The sequence below is a fragment of the Nansenia antarctica genome, assembly GCF_963989245.1.
Source record: "Nansenia antarctica genome assembly, chromosome: 4".
Taxonomy (NCBI): domain Eukaryota; kingdom Metazoa; phylum Chordata; class Actinopteri; order Argentiniformes; family Microstomatidae; genus Nansenia; species Nansenia antarctica.
The window spans coordinates 66,161,843-66,176,770 of NC_137689.1; the positions used below are offsets into that span (position 1 = coordinate 66,161,843).

Genomic DNA, 14,928 nt, shown 5'->3' on the forward strand with positions numbered 1-14,928 from the left:
GGAGTCGTTTATTATTGGAGGCATCACTCAAGTTTTAAGTAAAAAAAAGTCCCCAACCTTTGTCTACAGGCTAGTGCAGAAGTGAGCTCCCACTGCTTCAGTAAACAGAGGATACTAGTAGTAGCCTAGGTAGCTGCTCTTTTGTGGTCCTCCCTCCTCAACCTGAGAGCCTGCCATGACGCGGTGGTGGCACAGCGCTGGAGGTGGGAGTGGGGCTGACGCAACAGGCCTCTTTCTCAGAAAAGACTGAACAAGCTTCTGATCGGCCACTGCTTCTCTGCTAATAGGATTAATCAGAGAAAAGGGCTGCGATATTGGACTCATTGGTTGAGATTACTCTGTAATCAAACGGCGCAAGGGAGGTCGAAAGGGCCATGAAGACCCACATAGAATGTCTCTATTATGAAACTATTCCATTGTAACTGCCGCATTAGGATTCAGAAGGTAGGTCCTCGTACCCTAGTAAATTATGGTATGAGTGAATTTCCTGAACATTTTTTTATTTCATTATTCATTTCAGGGCAGATTCAAGAACTCTTTCATAACACAGGATTGTCCGTGGAATGTTCGATAATGAAAGGCTGATTCATGTGTGCTTCTTAGGAAGATAATTTGATGATAATTTGTTATGCTGTGATGCATTGCTCTGATTTCCTGCCATTTCATTATAGTTTTTTTTGTTTTTTTGTAATCCCAAGATTGTGAAATTGCAATTCTACGGAACTAACAGAACATCTAATAACATCTAACAGACTGATGCTGGGACTCTGTTTTTCACTTTCAAATGAAAACCGGAAAGGTTTAACATACCATAGAAATACAGTATATGCACAAGGACTACTTCTAACAATTGACCGGGGTTTATACTTGAACATAACTGAGGTTTGATGTCTTTCTAAACATCTTTAAATACTTTTTCTGGAAAATGTTTTCCTAGTCACTTTTCCATATGTTTGGCCAGAAGTCAAAAGCCTTTGCTAATCCCTATTTTTATGATGGATGACAAAAATATAGACTCTTAGCTTTCATTTGACACCTAATTTGATATGCTCTGATGAATTTCACATTTTGGTCCACGGAACTGCCCTAGAACTAAGTTGCATTGACTGAAACACAATACGTATTAGAGTGTATTCCCTCTAATTTTATGAAATTGTTTCTGTTTCACTGCTTGATGTTGTTAATGTGTGTTTTTTATATTTCTGTAACTGGTTGTTTTTTTCCCCACAGGGACAATGCATGTGTCTCTGGCAGAAGCTCTGGAGGTGCGAGGAGGGCCGCTGCAGGAGGAGGAGGTCTGGGCCGTTCTCAGCCAGAGTGCCGAGAGTCTCCAGGAGCTCTTCCGCAGAGGTAACCTAACCTACCAGGGAGGATGCACAGGCACATGGACGGCCTTGCTGGGAGCATTCACTCTCTGGGACGAATCTCAAAAGTCTTTCTTTGTGTCCTCCCTAACCTCAAACACACATGGTGATGCTTTTTTGAGAAGGGGCTGAGGGTAGAAGACACGAGAGATTGAGGAAAGGCTTTTGAGATTAACTGTCTGTCTACATTCTGATCCTCTACCCTCTTCCATGGAAGTTCACTCCACCTCGTGGATTTATAAGACTTGGATTGGTGCAAGCATGGGCTTTGAGCGGGGGGGGGGGGGGGGGTTTGGTTCTTCAGGGAGAATGGTAAAGAATCTGCAGGGAATTGGAAATCCCGCCCCTCTGTTCTGTCGTTAGGGAAGATAGTGGCCGGACAACCAAGCAACAAGCCATCACAAAGCAGTCAACCTCCCCCCAAGGTCAACAAAGTCAACCTTAGTTACCAAGCATTATGGGTTGCAGTTTAACTGCAAGATGGACTCTTGCACAGGCTTCTACACACATGTGTTTTAACAAGCACCCCTTCATTGAAAACGTGCTGAATCTTGTGATTTACTTTTCCTCCCTTGTGCTTGCTGTTCCATCCTGTTTCCCCAGTTTCTCAGGTCTGGTCAGAAAAGCGGAGATAAAACCTGCCTTAGACACCGCTCCTTCCTGGCGTTCCTCCTTTTCTCATCTACAGCACGATAAATGTCACTGCTGACTGTTGTGATTTGGGCCTGTGTTTTTTTTTCACTATCTAGGTTGACTAATTTGTTTTCCTCCTGGCCCCAAACACTCCTTCACCACCCACGCACTGCTTGTGTCATACTTGTACCCTTTTAAAGGGATAGTACACCTAATTAACAAGATAATTATTTTCCCCTTCTTTTTACGTGACTGCCAATCTTCTCCTCTACCTCAAACTCACTCCATGATTTGTGAAGACCAGAACTCCTTTCTATTCCAAATTGACACATCCTTTTCCCTTGCTCCCTCTTATTGAGTGTGCCCTTCAGTGATGTTTTGATGACATTTCTGTGAGTGAGCCCTACTTGAGCGAACAACCATTAGTGGTTGCTGTTTCATACCTGTCTGGGTACTTTAACGGCTGTTCAACTGTATTTAATGATTGCAACGAATTATGTGATATCTGAAGGGATATGCTGAAGGGATGTTTTTTGTTGACTTGAAGGAGGGAATCTTTGGAGGGGACACAATTTCCCAATCCCTTGCTAACAACGGAATGGATGGAATGGTTCACTGCCATCTTACATCTGGGCAAAACGGGGATCTCACCTCCCTGCTGTCCCTCACCTCCCTGCTGTCCCTCACCTCTCTCCTGTCCCTCACCCCTCTCCTGTCCCTCACCCCTCTCCTGTCCCTCAACTCTGCCGTCCCTCACCCTCCAATGACCACTTGATTCTAACCCACTTTCCCTGTTCTACCTCATGACTATCATCTGGTGGAAGTATTTCTTGTCACTCTGTTTAGTTGCGTGTATTGTCATCTAGTTCGAGAGTGGCAGAAGCACTGTCATTCCGGGCATCATGTTTCAGGACAAGAACTAAAGACATGTAATCAGGGTTTTGTATTCAAAGTGCTTAGACTAACTGAGAGGACTTTGCACTCTTCTCTCATATTTCACATATGGACTGGTTGTGCTTGTTTCAATATCGTGTTTGTGAGTGTAAGCTGCTGTCAAAAGTTGCTGTCTTCTGTGTTAGGCAAAATGAGAGCAGATGTCATTGCCCTAATGCCCAGTCTGTGATTGAGGTACTCTATTGCAGAATTAATTGAATAAGTATAGCCGTTGCCTAGGTTTTCTTTTATAGTTCCTATTAATTTGCTCAAGGACATGCCTCATGCCAGACTGACTCATCCCAAACTGCTGGTGAACAACCCAGTGTCCATAAGGATATGGGGGATGTGTTTTCTAGCTATCTAGCTAGCTTGCAGGCTAGCTCTGAAACAAAGGCTGCTTTATTAATGCTTGCCTTCCTTTATTCACACGGAGGAGGTTCAAAAGGCCTGACCTCTTCGGTTCTTCTTCTCTGAGCGGATGCCAGCCTCCTTGAACACTGATTGGTCAGACCCCTTGATCTGATCTATATGCATCAGACCCCTTGATGTCTTCTTCTTCAATAGATGGTTCTGAGTCAGAGTGGTCAGTAGACAATCCTCAGCTTCTTTCACACCAGAGATCCAAATGGCCTCTCTCCGACCTGCTATAGTAGTCAGTGTCGCTTCTGTATAATTGGCCCTCTATCTGACCCCCGGGGAGGGGGGGGGGGTGTTGCAGCCCGTTCGGCATGTATCTCAGGATTCAGGAGTGCTACTGTCCGGTGACGTAAAGTCTAGCCTTGGGGCTCCTCCAAGCTGCAGTCCTTGAGGAGCTTTGTTTCTTTCAAGTTTTAACAATAGACGACCTTGATTTTAAGAGCTTTTATCAACGCAACATACAAACATTTCTGTAATTCTAAGGTCCTCTGCACTCTAATACAATTTTTCAATTCCTTGCAAACTTGTCATAATGCCTCACATTCAGACATTTGAATTTGACCTCAAGACCTCAAGGTGTTGTGATCTTGAACAGCTGGCAATTTGTACAAAGGCAATAACTGAAATGGGGCAATTGGAAGAGACTACTGGAAGCAGAAAAGACTGGCACTGTCAGCGACTGCTCCCCATATATAGTTACAGCCATGATGAATAAATCGGGCCTAATACGTGTGCATGGTTTGGGAATGCTGAGTTAAGCATTTGCGATGAGAACCAGATGTCAAAACCAGTTCTTCTGGATTTCCAGACCTTGGTATTGAGAGGAGGTCTTTCACCTACCGTTTTCAGAAATTCAAATTACAAATTGGTCTGTGCCTTCTTAGTCAGTCAAACGGATCAGTTTAATAATATGATATATTATTTGCTTGAAACTGTGAATTACGTGGTCCTCCTGTATGATAAGACTCAGCTGTTGCAGTGATGATAAACCAGGTGTTACTTTAAGGAAGTTCAAGCAAAGGCTGTATACAACCAGCCCCCATAGGATTGTCAGTCAGGAATGCACTCTGAGAAACTGCAAGGAAGACACCCCCTGGATACCACACTGTAGCTGTGAAAGAGCCATGCTGTCCAAACACCCCACCATCCCTGAGGCGCTCATATTTCATGTGTCAATAGTAGCGGTTTGCTGCCATGTTAGTATGATGTGATTTGTTTAACTAAGTAATGTTTTGAGTACTAAGGGGCCAGGCCAGAAGCAGTTTCTGCCTATCACTGCAGTTTTAGGCTACTTCCTGGCCCTCTGCCTGATAATTTGTCTCAGTTCCAACTCCACAGATAGCAGCTAATCAGATGGGCCAGCCTGGGGTGCACTAACAAGGCATCCAGTAGGGTCTCTCCTTCAAGGCCATTGTATACAGTATTTGGCTTGTTGGATTGCTTTTTGGACAGTTCGTTCAGAATTAGATTTAAAACCATCCAGTATGGGTGTTACCAACTGTGGACATTTGATATGATTGTGGTATAGATCTTTTGTGGATTAAATAACATCAAATGGTCCCATTTCCAGTGAGATCTTGGCAAGATGCTCGCAAGTGTTCAACAGGAAACATTTATTTACTTTGTGAATTCCGCCCTGCGAGAAAACGTATATTTTGTGTTGCGCATCATAACCCCTTATATTCCCCACGGAGTGAAATATCAGTGCAAGAAAGGAATGTTGCAGTGCTGCTCAAACATTCCTTTGTATATTTTTTAAAGCGCTCACTTGTAACCCAAACCTCAGTGTGTGTCTTTGTAGGAAAAGAGAATTACTCGATTTGTGCGGGGACATTCCTTTCAGTTTCTGTTGGTCTTCAACCGTTCTTGCACGGATTAGAAAGGAACGTGTACGAAAGGTCCAAAAGCCAAAGCAAGAAATGTAACCTTCATGATGTTAGTCTTATCAATCAGCCTTGTGATTGTCACTATGGTAGATATACTGTCAATATGACATGATGATATATGTCTATGCCTTTTGGGCATTGTTCCTTTCCAGCAAGTTTTATTCAGTGGTTTTTCTAACTCTAGTATTACGGACTCATATATGATGATACATAAAGATTGTTGTAATAGCTTAGTCTATTGACACTGTATCCCCTCAGATCCGTCAGTTTCAGGCTTAATGCAGAGGTGATCTCTCATGCTAATCCATCTGACACACTGAACGGAGTATTTTCAATGTTGCATTCTGGTTATCGTAGTCTTCTGCTCCAACATGTGCTGTGTCTGTCCTCAGATCCCTCGGCCCTGGGCTTCATCATCTCCCCGTGGTCTCTCCTGCTCATGCCCTCTGGCAGCATCTCCTTCACAGACGAGAACGTCACGCAGCAGGATCTCAGGGCTTTCACCGCTCCGGAGGTCCTGGAGGGCCTTGCTCTGGCCTCACTCTCTGATATAGAGAAGGTACAGTAGCTGTGTGTGTGTCTGCCTGTGTGTGTGTGTGTGTGTGTGCGTGTGTGTGTGTGTGTGTGTGTGTCTGTGTGTGTGTGTCTGTGTGTGTGTGTGTGTGTGTGTGTGTGTGTGTGTCTTTGCGTGCGTAGTGCAGCCTATACAAAACAAAATAAGGCAGATTGTATGACACAGCCCAGATCATGGAATGCATCATTTCCCTGTCTTTCTGCCTATCTAAGTCCATCCAAGGGTATCCAAGGGTAAGAGGCGAGCCCTGTGTCATAAGATGGGCTCCTTTCTCTCTGGCAAGGAAACCCATACCTCAACACATAGTGTTGTGCACAGTCCATTTTCAGTCAGTTCACAGTCAGTCAGTGCCTTCTCATTCCAGCTGGGTTTGTTCAGGACACAATGAGCTTTGTATCCTTCTCATCAGAATGTGGTTAACTGTGTTTGTTTATGACTTATTATATGAAAATGCTTTGTATGATATTCAGTTTTTAATAGCTACATTATGGTCAGCTCTGTGATGACAACTAGAACTGTGGTACAGGGGGGGTTTGTGAACTTCACATTCTTAATGTTTGAAATGCTAGCATATCTCTTTAAGGTTGCGGTGAGAGCTGTTCCTGAAAGACATTGAAGTGTGTGTGTGTGTGTGTGTGTGTGTGTGTGTGTGTGTGTGTGTGTGTGTGCGTGTGTGTGTGTGCGTGCGTTGCATTCTTTGGCAATCTCCAAAGTTATTCTTTCCTTTACCAAGCCCAACTTTCAAGGGGAAGTGATTTCTCCTCTGGTGAAAGCCTGCTAAGAGTTGTTAGGGCAGGAAGATGGAAAAATGTTTCGGATCTAAGCATGAAGGACCTACGCAGACTGAATTTAGCCCACATGGTCCGAGCGGTTATTAAAATGACAGCGTGTTTTCCTCAGAACATTTGAGATGAGACATACAACTACTGTACCACATCATCTACTTTTAGCTCTGTTACTGAACAGAACAAAGGGTCATCGTGTTGTTATTAGTCAGAGGTTCTATTTTCTCCTCCTCTGTTTCCACTCAACTATAGTACCTAACAAAGTGTACTTGATTTAAATGAGACCTGGCTGTTTCTAAATGAGGTTATACTTTAGATTCATCTGAGTCATACAGTACTTAAATACGACGGTCCCTCGCCCACTCATATTTCTGTATGTGTGCGTAGGGTCTCATTCAACTTTAGTGTTTTGAAATCTTGGAAATGCCTTGATGCTTTTCTTTGATAACCTTGTGTAATAACATCCTTTTTGGTATCCATTATTTATAGATGCACATGTACTCACTTGGGATGACCCTCTTTTGGGGAGCAGACTACGAGATTCCTCAAAGTCAGGTACAACTTCAACCAATGCTAAATCTTTCCTGATAGCCATCTGAAAGTCTGTATGCAAATAATGATAATAGTATGTCCATACAACAGCCATGTTTTAGTTCACTAACAGATGCTATTTAGTGGTATTATGTTGTCCTCCCTCATTAACTGTGTGTGTCTGTGTCTGTGTCTGTGTCTGTGTCTGTGTCTGTGTCTGTGTCTGTGTGTGTGTTAGCCCATGAAACTGGGAGAGCACCTGAACAGCATGCTGCTCAACATGTGTGACGACACCACGCTCAGTCGCATGTCGGTGCGCACCGTGCTTGACGCCTGCAGCGCACACATCCGCAGCTCCAACTGTGAGCCCTCCTTCACCTATATAAGGAAGCTGGTCCGCCTGGTGCTGGGCAGCCTCTCGCAGGTGCGGTAGCTCCCTTACTACACACACCTACACATGCAGCGAAACGCATGTATGCTTACACACAGGCACACACGCAGGCACACACACAGAGGCATACCCGTCTGCTTACAAACAAACACACACACACACACACACACACACACAGACACAGGCACATGCATATGCATGTGTGCTTACAAACACAGGCATGCAAGTGCATGCTTAAACACACACACACACACACACACACACACACACACACACACACACCTGGTAGCCGGTGTAAAGGGTTTGAGTGGTATGACGTGATCCAGTATCCTCTATCTATGTCACACTGCGTTGCATTGTGTTGGCTAAGTGCTACCATAGGGGTGAAACTACCTCTTAATAAGTCATTATATGATCATTCCCAGCACAATGTAGTGTTTTATGTCACAAAATGAAGAATGTCAACAACAATGCTTATGATACTTCAGACAAAGCATTGTAGATATGCTGTCGCCTACAGCTAAAAGAGAAAGCTCTTTGCATCAACCTGAGCCATTATCTCTCTCTCTCTCTCTTCTCTAACTCCCTCCTCTCTCTTCTCTAACCCCTCCCTCTCTCTCTTCTCTAAACCCCCCCCCCCCTCTCTCTCTCTTTCTCTTCTTCCCTCTCTCTCTCTCTACTCTAACCCCTCCTTCTCTCTCTTCTCTACCCCCCTCTCCCCCCCACCCTCTCTCTCTCTCTCTCTCTCTCTCTCTCTCTCTCTCTCTCTCTCTCTCTCTCTCTCTCTCTCTCTCTCTCTCTCTCTCTCTCTCTCTCTCTCTCCCTCTCAGCTGGATGGTCTGCTCTCCCAGAGTGAGAGGGAGTCCATTCCGGAACGGAGCAAGGAGATTCGGGAGAGGCTCCGGGGCAAAAACCTTCCCTCAGGTACAGTAGCACCAGCTCCTCTGTGTTTAGACCTCCTGTATAGAGGCTACAAGTAACAGTAGAGAAACCTCTGTCTGTCTGTCTATCTCTGTTTGTCACTTTGCCACTTTCAGGGCAACCACTGTGTCAAGAGTCCTAACCAATCAGCTGCACGAGAGCGGATGTCCTTTGGGAACTGTGGGCTGAGGTTTTCCTGTTGATTGTCCTACTAAGCCCAAACAGAGTTGCATCGAAGCAGTTTTACTCACAGTGTTTCCATGGCATTACCACTTGTTTTGTTAATGTTTCCCAGCACCACCAATAATTGGATGTTGGAAGAACTTAAAATGCAATTTGGAGTGTTGTTGTGATGTCCATTTGTAGGTGTTTTTCATAGTGGAGAGTCCCCAGTCATGGTGGATGAACCTGAGGAGCTGATCTGATTAGATCTCCTGTAGCTTAGACACGTGACTGGTGCTGGGACAGGAAGTGATTCAGCATGTAAACAGACTTGGCTGTGGCAGGCCGCAGCAGCCACAACCGTGTAAGGGAGTGGCACCAGGCCCAAGGGAGGCTAGTGGAGGCAGAAAGCGGAGGACGGGCTCATTGTAATGCATGGAATGGTACCATTCCTCATTCCATTCCATACATTAGAATGAGCCCGTCCTCTGAATTCTGCCCCTGCTGTTCAGCACTCGGTAGGCAAGCGCAGAGCCATTTCATATGGCGGCAGGCTGGCCTAGACAAGTCTGGACGGCGTACTTTTTGTTTTGTTGATGATGCTTTCTTTCTAATGGGCTGTATTGTCGTTAATGCTGACTGTTCTGAACTGCGGCCAAGGCTGAGATCATGACTGATTGGCTGTCAAAAAGAGGTTCCGTGTGAGGAGAACTGTAGTAGGCCATGAAAGGTGCTTGAAGTGTGGTGTATCAGGGGAGGCTGGCGGAGGTAGAAATCAGAGGAAGTGTACTGTATGTGAAGTCTAGCTGAGGAACTGACTGAAGGCGATGCTTCCATGCCTGCAAAGACTTAGTCCTTTATATTGTCCCAACGTCTTCACGTAGTGTAAAATGAGGTTTTAAGTGCTCCTCTGGGCATGAACATCCCGGATCTTTCTGTGTTACTTTAAGATGTAGCCTCTTCATCCTCTCTGAAGCCCTGCTCTCTTACTAAGATGGGCGGCTGTGGCTCTGGAGGTAGAGCCAGCATCTAATGATCGCAGGTTCGACAGTTCGATCCCCGGCTGGCCAAGTGTCAAGGTGTCCTTGGGCAAGACACAGAACCCCAAAATTGCTCCCAATGAGCCTTGCCTTGCATGGTAGATTGCCGCCATTGGTGTGTGAATGTGAATGTGTGTGTGAATGGGTGAATGAGAGGCCATTGTAAAGCTCTTTGGAATAAGGCGCTATATAAGTGCAGTCCATTTACTAAGATGCTTTACACAGGAGGAAAACCAACCCTGACGTTTCCTCCTGCCAACTCCCTGAGAGGGGGAATAACAACACCCTGGCTCTGGATCGTCTGAGTAGAAAGTGAAACTAGACGAGGAGCACCGCACCGCAAAACCAGAACAGGGTTTACTTTTGGAAAATATGACCAAATCTTTCCCCAGAGAGAGAGGGAGAGAGGGAGAGAGGGAGAGAGAGATGGAGGGAGGGAGAGAGAGAGAGAGAGAGAGAGAGAGATCCTGGTTATGTAACCAGGGCGCATGGTATTGATTAGAGATACATTTTTCAGAGTAGCTAAGCTGGTCTGGCTGCTTGTATCGGGTGCTTTGTTTCTTAGGGGTCATGGCCAGCCAGAGGAAAAGTACATGCAAAGAGCCTTACTCACTTGTCTTAAGCTCTCGTCTTTTTTTTTCAAAGGAGTACATTTTTTTCAATGGTAGAGTTTCGATTGTAAGAAACTGCTGTTTTCATGCTTCATGGGTTGTTTGATGTTTGTCGTTATTACTGCGTAACTCCAGTCGTCTGAGGAGGGAAAGTTTACCCACCACTAATGGTAGATAAACTTCTGGCAACATATCTCTCATGTTGCAAGACGGAGAGGAACTCTCAAAACAATGCTCGTTTCGATTTTCACTTTTCTTGCCATCAATCTTGTCCTAGTCTGCCTCCTCTGTGTTCCTGGAAGAGTTTCTCTCTTTGATGTTCTCCTTTTCTCTGGAAAGAGGGGGAGCATATGCTTTGTAGATTAAAGCACCACATGCAGTGTTTTATAGGCCTACCCTCCCTCTCCCTCTCCCCCCCCCCCCCCCCCCCTCTCTCTCTCTCTCTCTCTCTCTCTCTCTCTCTCTCGTATCCTCTGTCACTCTCTCGCCCCTCTCTCACTCAGCTCTCTCCTCTCTCTCTCTCTCTCTCTCTCTCTCTCTCTCTCTCTCTCTCTCTCTCTCTCTAACACACAAACAGACACACACACACACACACACACACACACATGCACTATCCCCTCTCTGTCTAAAACAGAAGGTCTTGTTGTCTGTCTGTAGAGATCGTCTGGAAAGACGATATCAAAGTTCTAAGTCACAAGAGCAAAAGCACTGCCTAGACAAGTATGCGGGGAGGAATCTTCTGGAGACGTTTGTTACAATCTTGTTTTGAAGTGAACATGTTGCAATGGTACAAGTAGCTATACAAAAGCGTATTTTGATCTGAAACTATTCAACAAACCAGAACCTCATCCGAGTTGGGTGATCTTCCAATACCCTGCTAATGTCTGGAGCAGACGTCTCTGATCTTCTCTGCTTCTCCGGCGTACACTGTGAAAGGTTTATTCAGTAAATTGACCTGATTAAGCGTCCTCAATGGCCGATTCTAAGACCTCGCCCCATTCTAGTTTCCCCCCCGGCTCCTCCTCCTTTGAACATTAATTCTGGATACCGACACAACAAGTATTTGGCTCGCGGCGTTGGTGCTGTACCGAGATCATGAGACGTTCGCTAACTGTCTGGGTCATCGATCGTAATGCATTTACCATGCCTCTTATTGACAATGATTGAAGTAGCTGGCGTTTTGAGTTTGGCCTCTAGAATACTGCAGTGTTCCCAAGGCCCAGAATAAAGGCCCTCTGTAGAGTCTCCTCAGCGCTGAGGCTGTAGTGTGGCTAAGGGAAAACCATCTGTTAGCCTAGCCTAGCATCCCTCCCTCTCACTGGGACTGACAGCGCTACAATTGCCGTGTCTAATAGTCATGTCATGGTGGGACAGTAGCAGAACTAAGAGGGAGTTTGGAGAAGCACTTAGCCACAAGAAGGCCCCCATTGTGCTGAACTCCTCAGTTAACCAATTAAAAACCAATTCTAATTCCCCTACCACCCCCGGTGAAATGAATCCCAACTGATTGATGTATTATCTCCCAGATTTTGTTGGCTATTTTAAAGTACTCATTAAGGAATTATATTTTATGTTTTGTGATGCATCATTGAAAGGAGTAGATATGCTACAGTATGAAATATATCAACAGTCTGTGTGGTAACAGTATTTCCATCTGGAACAGCTGTGGTCTATTTAGTGATTAGTCACTCCAGTTTAAATGACGATGCTTGTCATAACTTGATTTGTAAAGTCACTGCATTTATCCTAAGCTGCTGAGTCACTGATGTGTTTGCTGATGGAAGTTCCTGTTTTGTCCCTGTTTTCTCAGGGAGGAGTGCAGCCCCGCGGGTGCTGGAACGCTACCGCGCCCGTACCCAGGACCAGGCGTCTCTGAACCGTGGCCTGAGTCGTTCCATGGGCTCCCTCCCCATCCAGGACCTGCTGAGAGGAGGCGGAGGAGGAGGAGCAGGAGAGGAGGTGGGGGGCACAGCCCTGCAGTACTCTCCCTCGGACTACCACCCTGGGTCCGAGTCCTCCGCCGAACTCTACGCCCACCCCCACCCCCACCCCCTCCACCAGCACTTACAGCCCCTCCAGCAGCAACCGAGAGGCAGACCAGTGGAGCTGGACCGAAGGTCCCTGCCCCACCGGGGGGGAGACCCCTTTGGCCAAGCCAGGAAGAACTGGGCCTCGTCGGTGGACCTGGCTTGCATCGACCCGGACATGCTCCGCTTCGGGGCTCTGGAGGACGCTAGGCGGGGCAGCAGCGCGCTCAGCACCCGCTCGGCGAGCAGACATAAGTCGGCCTCGCGCGCCACCAGGGACGCCACCCACCGCTACTCGGACTTTGGGGGGCTGGAGAGTGGCAGGAAGGCGGCCCACCACCACTCGGCCCTGTCGGTGAGCTCGGCACTCACCACTGCCTACGACCGCATCAAGGAGAGGCAGCGGAAGCTGGAGGTGCTGCGGCAGGCAATGGACGGTGAGTCCCCCACCCGCCCCCCCCACGCCCGCTGGAGCCGTAAATGCTAAACGTCAAACATGTGGAGGTCCTGACCTCCTTCATTTGGATTTAAGAGTGTCAAAAGTCTTCGTCTTGTGGGTCTATATTCAGACAAATGTGATGAGGGATATATCGCTAGCTAGGCTAACTCACAAAGACTCCAGAGGGAGTTTAGGTCCGCTGCTGCGATGTTTTCGAAAGGTGAAAATGTGTGAGAGATGACGTGACTGCTGACAGAGAAGACTGGCTGGTCTAGAGAGGGAGGTTTCTGGCTGTCCATCAGTAAATACTATGTGGGAAGCTGGTTTTCAAGTGAATACTGTGGTGTGGCTCTGTTTTGCCAGAGCGCATGAGTCAGTGTGACCGTGGTTTCCAAATGCCTGCTTCTAATTAGAGACGTGGATAATTCTAGCCCTTTAACTCTCACACATATAGCCAAGTCTCTCTCTCTCTCTCTCATATACACATACTCATATATATGTACACACACACACACACACACACACACACTCTCTCATACACACACACACACACACACTCTTTCTCATTCTCATTCTCACACTGACACACACACACACACACACACACACACACACACACACACACAAACTACACGGACAAACTACACACTTACCACACACAGACACAATGGTGCTTGGACACAGCAGCAGCAGTGTAGCCACGAGAGCCATAAGCTACTCTGGAGGTGCTTACTGAATTCTGAGAAGTGCACTCACATGTGGCGCGTTAATGTTTACATCCTCTCCTAATTCATCTGTGTCTGGTGGCCACCTGGAGCCAGCCAGGCCTACAGAGCAGTGAGGAGTAATGCACCAACAGCCCTCATATAATAAACCAACCAACCTTCCGATCCGGCCTCCTCCTCTTCCTCCTCCTCCTCCACCTCCTCCTCCTCCAAAAACTCCCAGCTTTTTGGCAGCTATTTTTAACGTTGACTGAGCCACCAACCAAAAGGCATTCTTTTCCTTGACAGTGTGGCTTTTCCCTGGCTCTGCCCCCCTCCTTCCATCCCCTCCCTTCTCTCTCTCCCCCTTCTCCATCTACTGATTATATCTGAGGCTGTTTCTTCTTTTATTTAATATGGGGGTGTGATGAGAAGAAAGGAGAGCTTCCTTCCAATGCACCAGAGCAGTGAGAATGGTGAATGAGCCCAGTGTATTGCGCTGCCTGCCTGCCTGCCTGCCTAGCTGCCTATGTGAGTGTGTAGCAACGCACTGTTCATTTCTCACTGCTCTCAACCCCTGATAAGAAAATAATGGATGATATTAGAGACCAATGCTGACGCAAAGGAATGTCGGCGGCCATTAAACTTGCCGGAAGTGCGCATACTTTATGATGTCTGGAACCAAAATATTGTTGTATTCGAACCCCAGCCCTATTCCGCTATGAATGGGGGTAATTGAGCACAGAGCGTTTTGTCGGAAACCTCATAGTTGTGTTACTTGGCTGAGTTTCCTCTGTTCTTTTCTTTTTCTTTCTTTTTTTTCTTTTTATTCTTTTCTTTTTTACATGAAAGTGATGGCACAGCAGTGGTTAATGCTCTAAGGTTTCCTCCTATTTACATGGCAGCCTAAGCTCTGGCTCGCTCCACACACACTCTCCTTCACACACGCACACACACTCTCACACACACACACTCACTCACATACACTCACACACACACACACACACTCACACACACACACACACACACACACACACACACACACACACACACACACTCCTCCCTCTTTTAGGGCCAAGGTGCTTCAATCAGTACAAAGTTTCCTACCGGCTCTGAGGGCCCTGTAATTGGAGTCATGTGTAGCGGATGAGGGAATTCCAAACGTTATTGGACTTTCCGGTGCTTGGCAGTGGGTCATGTGACTCCGGGCTGGGATAGGCTGGGCCCGGGGAGTGGTGCTGAGGAAGTGTTATGGTTGGGGAGGGGCGTAAAGATTTCAAAATTGGAAGAAAAAAAAGAAAAAGGTTTGTTGACTTGTTGAAAAAAAAGCTGTCGCAAGCTTTGTGTTTTGTCACCGAGAGGCCAAAGGTCCGAGCTCAAGCTATGTCCAGATTCAGGCCTAGCCAACCGAGACAGTGTTTTCTCACCAGCATTTCTTACCTGGCAGTTTGGCAAACGCTCGTTAGGTTTAAGGCCTCTAGGCTTGTGACTGGCCCCATAGCCTCAC

At 46.6% G+C, this 14,928-nt stretch overlaps 1 protein-coding gene across 1 annotated transcript in view; it reads left to right on the forward strand.

The window, feature by feature from the left end:
* Nucleotides 1-1,235: 1,235 nt before the first annotated feature.
* ptpn13 (protein tyrosine phosphatase non-receptor type 13) overlaps nucleotides 1,236-14,928 on the forward strand; it is a gene marked incomplete at its 5' end in the record, with an annotated part of 48,064 nt that continues 34,371 nt past the window's right edge. Inside the window, 6 exons of the mRNA XM_080528359.1 lie at nucleotides 1,236-1,350; nucleotides 5,629-5,795; nucleotides 7,085-7,150; nucleotides 7,365-7,550; nucleotides 8,348-8,441; nucleotides 12,062-12,715. Of these exons, the coding sequence (XP_080384485.1) occupies nucleotides 1,236-1,350; nucleotides 5,629-5,795; nucleotides 7,085-7,150; nucleotides 7,365-7,550; nucleotides 8,348-8,441; nucleotides 12,062-12,715 (1,282 nt within the window). The remainder of the gene's footprint in view (nucleotides 1,351-5,628; nucleotides 5,796-7,084; nucleotides 7,151-7,364; nucleotides 7,551-8,347; nucleotides 8,442-12,061; nucleotides 12,716-14,928) is intronic.